Source organism: Nylanderia fulva, unplaced genomic scaffold (genome assembly GCF_048542155.1).
Source record: "Nylanderia fulva isolate GAGA-0341 unplaced genomic scaffold, ASM4854215v1 Scaffold524, whole genome shotgun sequence".
Lineage (NCBI taxonomy): Eukaryota > Metazoa > Arthropoda > Insecta > Hymenoptera > Formicidae > Nylanderia > Nylanderia fulva.
The window spans coordinates 4000-11018 of record NW_028190615.1 but is presented as its reverse complement, the minus strand read 5'-3'; the positions used below and the strand labels follow the sequence as shown (position 1 = coordinate 11018).

The following is a 7019-nucleotide window of genomic DNA, read 5'->3' as shown; positions in this document are numbered from 1 at the left end:
TACTTGACGGCTACGCTGAACACTTTCGTGCATCGAGCGTACCTCCTTCTGCCGACGCCACGCCAAGGTCGTCACTGCCGCGCATCAAAGTACCGCCATTCTCTGGTGCCTACGCAGATTGGCCGTCGTTCAGGGATCTCTTCCTCTCCGTCGTGAGTGGTAATGCGATCTCCAACATCGAGCGCTTTCATCACCTCCGCTCATGCTTGACAGGGCCGGCTGAAAAATTAATCAAGTCGTTACCTGTCACCAGTGACAATTATGATCGCGCTTGGGCGATCCTGGACAAACATTATAACAATAAAAAGGAATTGATCCGCTCCAACTTTGCCACATTCATCGCCGTGCCGAAGATGAAGGGAGATACCGCAGAGGAGTTGAGACGCATTCACAACGCCGTTACTGCCGCCGTCAATGGTTAGGAGAGCATTGGACGTCCAATTAACACCCACGGAATGGACCTCTTCAACTTCCTAGTCACCGAATTGTTTGACGCACGCACGCGTCTGGAATGGGAGTCGTCCACGTCAGACTCATCAGAGCCGGCACAAAACGAGGCACTCGTTGACTTTATCAGCCGACGGATCCTGACGCTCAATGCCGCACGACCGAAGAGCATCAGCAAACCGTCCGGAGAGGCTTCACGGATCGCCAAGACTCACGTCACTAAGCACCAAGGAGCTGAGCCGCCGCACTGTACACTGTGCCGTGAAAGGCACACCTTGATGACCTGCCGAGATTTCAAGGCCAAGACCGTCAACGAGCGTAAAGCATTTGTAGAGACGAACAAGCTCTGCTACAACTGCTTAGGAAACCACCTCTTATCTCGCTGTCAGTCGAAGAAGAACTGCCTTACGTGCGACGCACGACACCACACTACGTTGCACGGAGCGACCACGTCTTCACAGACAGCTGAGGTCACCACACGCGCCACTACACTGACCACGACTCTTCAAGATCGAGATCATAAGGCTGTTCTTCTTGCTACAGCTCGAATTAACATCGCCGATCGGTACGGCTCACCACACGCCGTACGCGCCTTGATCGATCAATGCTCCGAGGTGTCGATCATTTCTGAGGCCTTGGCGCAACGTCTCCGCCTGCCTCGAGTCTCGACGGATTTTTCTATCTTCGGAATCGGAGGGACCCGCTCAGGATCAGCTCGTGGCAAGGTCACGCTGCATGTCACGTCAGACGTGACCAACGCCGAGCTCCGCGTGGTGGCTTTTGTGCTGCCCCGCATATCATTGCAGCAAGGCTCAGTCTCGCGAGAAGAACGCAGCTGGCCTCATCTCGACGGACTTCAGCTGGCCGATCCTCGCTTCCTGGACGACGACCCAGCTGAGCTACTGCTGGGAGCCGAGGTCTACTCCTTGATCCTCGAGGAAGGCCTTCGCAAGGGTGACTCAAGGATGCCGATCGCCCAGCAGACCAGCCTGGGATGGATCCTGTCCGGCGGCTACGACGCAACAACAATCAACGGACATCGCCGCACTTTCCGGTGCACCGCCGATCACGACCTCGCCGAACTCGTTCAACGCTTTTGGGAGCAGGAGAGCGAGCCAATAACTCGGGCTCCACTTACTCCCGAGGAAGCTAAGTGCGAGGAATTATATGTGCGCACCGTCACACGCACGTCCACCGGGAGGTACATTGTGAGGCTGCCACTTTCATCACCGCCGACGAATCTTCACGAGACTCGCCGACCAGCGGAGCGCCTCCTGAGAGCCATGGAGACCAAAGGCAGCCGAGATCTTCGATTTGGCGACCTCTATCGCAACTTCATGTAGGAGTTCGAAGATCTACAACACATGAAGAGAGTCAACATTGCAACGACAGCGGATGATCTCAAGTGTTACTTACCGCATCACGGGGTCCTGAAGGAGTCGAGCACGACGACAAAACTCCGAGTCGTATTTAACGGCTCTCAACGCACACGGGCCGGTACTTCGTTGAACTCTCATCTGTTGACTGGGGCGAATCTTCTGCCAGCGCTCAACGACGTGTTGCTGCGATGGCGTTGGCACCGGTACGTCTTTGTCACCGACATAGAGAAAATGTACCGCCAAATCCTCGTACATCCTGAGGATTGCCGTCTTCATACAATCCTGTGGCGTCACAACAAGACGGACAAAATCCAAGAATACGAGCTGCTAACAGTGACCTACGGCATGGCTTGTGCACCGTTCCTGGCCATACGAACGCTGCGGCAACTCTGTGCAGACGAGGGGACGCAATTTCCTCAAGGGGCCACAGCACTTTGGCGAGACTGCTACGTCGACGACGTGGTCACCGGCGCAGACGACCTCGACGATGCCATCAACCTCCAGACGGAGCTACGCCACCTGTGCACGGCGGGCGGATTTCCACTGAGGAAGTGGGCCTCAAATAACTCCGAGGTCCTCGCTGGAGTCCCTCAAGAGCATCGGCTGCAGCAAGGACCGCATTCATGGGACGGAGAGAGCCATTCGACCTTGGGTTTGCGATGGCATCCTCAAGATGACTGGTTTGCCTTCGCAATACATTCACGTTCAGTCACAGACTTCACGAAGCGACGAGTCCTCGCCGAGACTGCACGGCTATTCGACCCGATGGGCTGGCTGGCGCCTGTCGTGATTCGGGCGAAGATCCTGATCCAGACCACATGGCTTCAGCAGCTGGACTGGGACGCTCCACTGCCTGTCAAGGATGTTCAACGTTGGCAACAGCTGCTGAACCAGCTACCTCTGCTCAGCAACATACGAGTTAATCGCTGGCTCAGCACCGACGACGATCACTCAAGGCTGCAGCTCCACGGCTTCGCTGACGCTTCCGAACGAGGATACGCCGCAGTGGTTTACCTCCGCAACTCTGAAAAGAGGAAAACATCAACTAATTTGCTCATGGCGAAATCCAAGGTCGCACCCGTCAAGCAAGTCTCACTGCCTCGCCTGGAGTTGTGCGCTGCTGATCTACTCACCACGCTCACGCTGCATGTCCGCAACACGCTCGGCTTGGCGTCTACTCCAGTGTACCTGTGGTCCGATTCCAAGGTCACCCTCCATTGGATCCAGGGACACGCCACCCGCTGGAAAACTTTCGTCGCCAACCGGGTAGCTCATATCCAGACACAGCTCCCGGACGCTCAGTGGAAGCACGTAGCCGGGAAAGACAATCCTGCAGATTGCGCATCAAGAGGAATTACTCCTGATGAATTAATCAACCACGCGTTATGGTGGACAGGACCTGCCTGGTTAGCACTGGACGAAACGGCGTGGCCCAACTCAGAGGTCGACATCTCAGAGCTGCCGACATCACACGACCTGCCAGAACAACGCACCACCAGCCTGATAACCAGGAGTTCCGTCATCATCGAACCGGACCTCCTGCTTTGGTTCTCCGCACTCCATCAGCTACTGCGCGTTACGGCTTGGTGTCGTCGGTGGCTCAATCTGGCAAGCCGGGAGGTCACATCTGGTCGCCCGCTGCATCCTGACGAGCTAGACGCCGCTCTACTTCAGTGGCTTCGAGTGGTGCAGGCGCTCCACTTCCCTGACGAGGTAGCTGCTGCCACCGCAGGACGGCCTGGTCCACCACGCAGTTCACTGGTCGAGCTGAACCCATTCCTCGACGACCAAGGTGTGCTTCGCGTCGGAGGACGCCTCAAGCACGCTCTGCTGCCCTACGACGAAAAGCACCCGGTGATCGTCCCGCCGGCCTCCTGGATGACGCGACTGCTAATCGAGTCCTGCCATCGTCGGTCTCTGCATGGCGGCGTCCAAATGACTCAGCTTACTTCGCCTTCGATTCTGGGTGCCACGTGGAAGGACCGTCGTCAAGCAGCAGTTGCATCGGTGCGTCACTTGCTTCGCTAGCGAGCTGCCACTCCACAACCTCCTATGGGCAATCTTCCTCGTGACCGAGTGACGCCGACTCGGTCATTCCTGAGTACTGGCCTGGACTACGCGGGACCCATTTCTATCCGGACCAGCAAGAAGCGCGGACACCGCTCACAGAAGGGATACATCGCAGTCTTCATATGTTTCTGGTCAAAGGCTATCCACCTCGAGGTTGTCTCGGATTACAGCTCCGAGGCCTTTATTGCCGCCTTACGCCGCTTCGTGTCGCGCAGAGGTCTATGCACGGACATCTACAGCGACTGTGGTACGACATTCATTGGCGCCGATCGCACGCTGCGTGAGCTCTTCAAGGCGTCGACCTCCGAGGGCCATCACATCGCCCGCGTCGCCAGCACTCAAGGGATCCGCTGGCACTTTAATCCGCCAGCGGCCCCTCACTTCGGTGGTCTTTGGGAGGCTGCCGTAAAATTCACGAAATTTCATCTCCGTCGAGTAATCGGCGAAACTACACTTACGTTTGAGGAGCTTAGTACACTCCTCACACAAATAGAGGCGTGTCTTAATTCTCGTCCGTTACAGGCTCTGTCAGACGATCCAGACGACACTTCGGCGCTCACACCAGGCCACTTCATCATCGGAGCACCGTTACTCGCGGTACCTGAGCCATCGCTGACGGGTCAATCAACCTCCACGCTGTCACGCTGGCGTCACCTGCAGCTGATGCGAGACCATTTTTGGCAGCGGTGGTCGGCTGAGTACGTGCACGGTCTCAACCCCCGCACCAAATGGTTCAAGGCCGAGTCCGTACCTTGCGACCGACCACTGGTCGCGATCCACTGGAGATTATCCCGGATGAAACTTCGGCAACTACCCCGAACATCAAGGACAAACCACAGAAGAACGAGGGAACACTCACGAGCGTTCCAGCGAGTCAGATGACAACTCACCTGATGGAAAGTCAAGGACCATCCCAGGAGCCCCAACGGAACGTTGAAGGTGCGATGGAACCAAGTTGAGCATCCCAGCGTGATGACGATGAGTCAAAAGAACTGTAAATATATATGTATATAATATAGCGATGTAAGTCTAGGTTAGGTTGTGACCGGACAAACCCTACATACCCCCGCTTTTTTATGGAAACGTTACGTATGCAAGGCTTACCCTGCCAGCAGGCTGCAGTGCTTTCGCCTTTGATCCGGTCGCCACGTTTTAACCTGTATAAGCACGAAGGTGTTGGTTGTAATCCTGGCTATTGGGTTCTCGCCGAAGAAGTCAATTCCCTTGAGTTGGCCCTTGCTTCGGTGTTCCTCCTTTCCGTTGTAGGCACCTTCCTTCTTTGTTTCAGGTACGCAAGGAATTTTGTAGGTAGGTAATCCACCGAATAATTATCACCAGTTAAGTATAACAAATTTAATTTAATTGTATTTCACTTTACAGGGTGCTTTATTAACAATCCCTCTCACGGACACTGATCCACTCAAGCGCCACGTTACAATGGTTATGCGCATCGTTATCTTGGCTGGCGTCGCCTCACCGTTTCCCGGAACGCAATTTATTTTAGAATTACCACTTAAAATTATAATCACGCTTCCGCACAATGGCTTCTGATTACACACGCGACTGACCCAAACGCTTTTGCTATTTATCGACCGATGTGGTTTTTCGGAAACGACAGCGTTATGACGAGTCTCATTTGGCCACCGAATATTTAAAGTCACGATGCCGCCTTTAGACGATTATAATATCACGACTGTCTCTAGCGCTTTTTTATTATCGGCCGACGTAGCCTCTCGGTACCCGACAGCGCATTAGAGCCTCGAGTCATTTCGCTGCCCGCTTTTATACTCTGTCACCCCACTCTGGGTGCTTCAGCCAATTGCGTTTCGGCCCTTCGCGCGCGCCAATCAGCTTTCGTTCTTTTACGGCCTTTCGTAACGGTCCGCGCCACGCAACCAGCGCGGTCTCTCGTTATGGTCCGCGCGCTGGAATTGCTAGGGTCTCTCTACATGGTCCGCGCCCTAGATATTGTTCTTTATTTTGCTCTTAGCACCAAATACAATTAAATACGTACTATATTATAACTTAACTTTAAATGAAAATTAACCGAAATCAAACGTAATTCGGACTTTGATTCTTTGAACTAAACTTATATAATTTTATACGTAACGGCCGAGTCATTTTGCTTTTATTAAACAAATATGATACCAATGTATTTATCAATCTCAACCATGACTTTCAGTCTTTAAGTACTTATCCAATTAAGTACTTATTTTACTTTGTTGTAAATAAATTTAGTTATAACCAAAATTAAAATAAATGTAATAATAACCAAAAATAAAATAAATTTAATATTATTCAAATTTGATTTAATTGAAACGACCTTAGCACATTGCGATCTTCGGCTGTTACGTCTTTGCTGCAATAACATAACTTACCGCCGGATCATTTCCGCTAGGCTTATTGCATATAGTCTTAATTTTTATTTGTAATTTTATCTATTTCTCTTACGCATTATTTGAATTAAACAATCACACTTAAACTTAAGAAGAGCGAGTATAATCTATGAGATCAAAATGACCTATATTAAACTTCGTTATTGCTCGCAACATGTGTAATTCAATTAACAAACTTACCCTAATTGTTATATTTTTCTTTTTTGTGTTTACCTAAATATTTTTAATTATTTTTATTGTGCAATCTTTGCCCTTTGTTTATTTTTATGTTTTTATTTATTTTTATCTTATCCTTGATATAATATTAGATTAACTTAAGTTGATATTGTAACTAAATTAAATGAACATTATTAATTGATTAATCATGAATCAAACTTAGTAATATAAAATAATATTTGTAATTCAATCAATAAAAATAACTGTGCAACCAAATTAATGTTCTCGTTTAATTCTTAAATAAACTAACTTGATCTTTTGTGTGTGAAATCAAAATAAGCTTTTATTTGTAATTTAATTATTTTAATGCTCTTACAATTAAGTTAATATTATTATTTAATTAGTAAATAAACTTATCTTTATATGCTTATGTGCAAACATAAAATCAAATACCATTTGTTATTTAATTGTTTGAGTTACTTTATAATTAATCTAATATAATAAATGAGATTATCTTTATAACTTATTACATGAACTAGTAACATGAATAATATTTGAAATTTAATGATAT

At 49.6% G+C, this 7019-nt stretch overlaps 3 protein-coding genes across 3 annotated transcripts; all 3 read left to right on the top strand.

The window, feature by feature from the left end:
- Positions 1-455: 455 nt before the first annotated feature.
- On the top strand, positions 456-1790 carry LOC146721200 (uncharacterized). Its single transcript, XM_085487291.1, has one exon. The coding sequence runs from the start codon at positions 456-458 to the stop codon at positions 1788-1790; it is 1335 nt and encodes a 444-aa protein (XP_085343417.1).
- A 21-nt stretch (positions 1791-1811) lies between these two features.
- LOC114938559 (uncharacterized) lies at positions 1812-3854 on the top strand. The gene has a single exon (XM_029312540.1). It carries the CDS (start codon positions 1812-1814, stop codon positions 3852-3854), a length of 2043 nt encoding a protein of 680 aa, XP_029168373.1.
- A 24-nt stretch (positions 3855-3878) lies between these two features.
- On the top strand, positions 3879-4855 carry LOC114938560 (uncharacterized). The gene is made up of 2 exons (XM_029312541.2): positions 3879-4515; positions 4635-4855. The coding sequence occupies exons 1-2, from the start codon at positions 3879-3881 to the stop codon at positions 4853-4855; spliced, it is 858 nt and encodes a 285-aa protein (XP_029168374.2).
- Positions 4856-7019: the final 2164 nt, after the last annotated feature.

Coding starts and splice junctions, on each gene's coding strand:
- LOC114938560 (XM_029312541.2), top strand. CDS start 3,879: ATGGGCAATCTTCCTCGTGACCGAGTGACGCCGACTCGGTCATTCCTG. Junction 4,516..4,634: donor ACCTGAGCCATCGCTGACGG/GTCAATCAACCT, acceptor AAATGGTTCAAG/GCCGAGTCCGTACCTTGCGA.
- LOC146721200 (XM_085487291.1), top strand. CDS start 456: ATGGACCTCTTCAACTTCCTAGTCACCGAATTGTTTGACGCACGCACG.
- LOC114938559 (XM_029312540.1), top strand. CDS start 1,812: ATGAAGAGAGTCAACATTGCAACGACAGCGGATGATCTCAAGTGTTAC.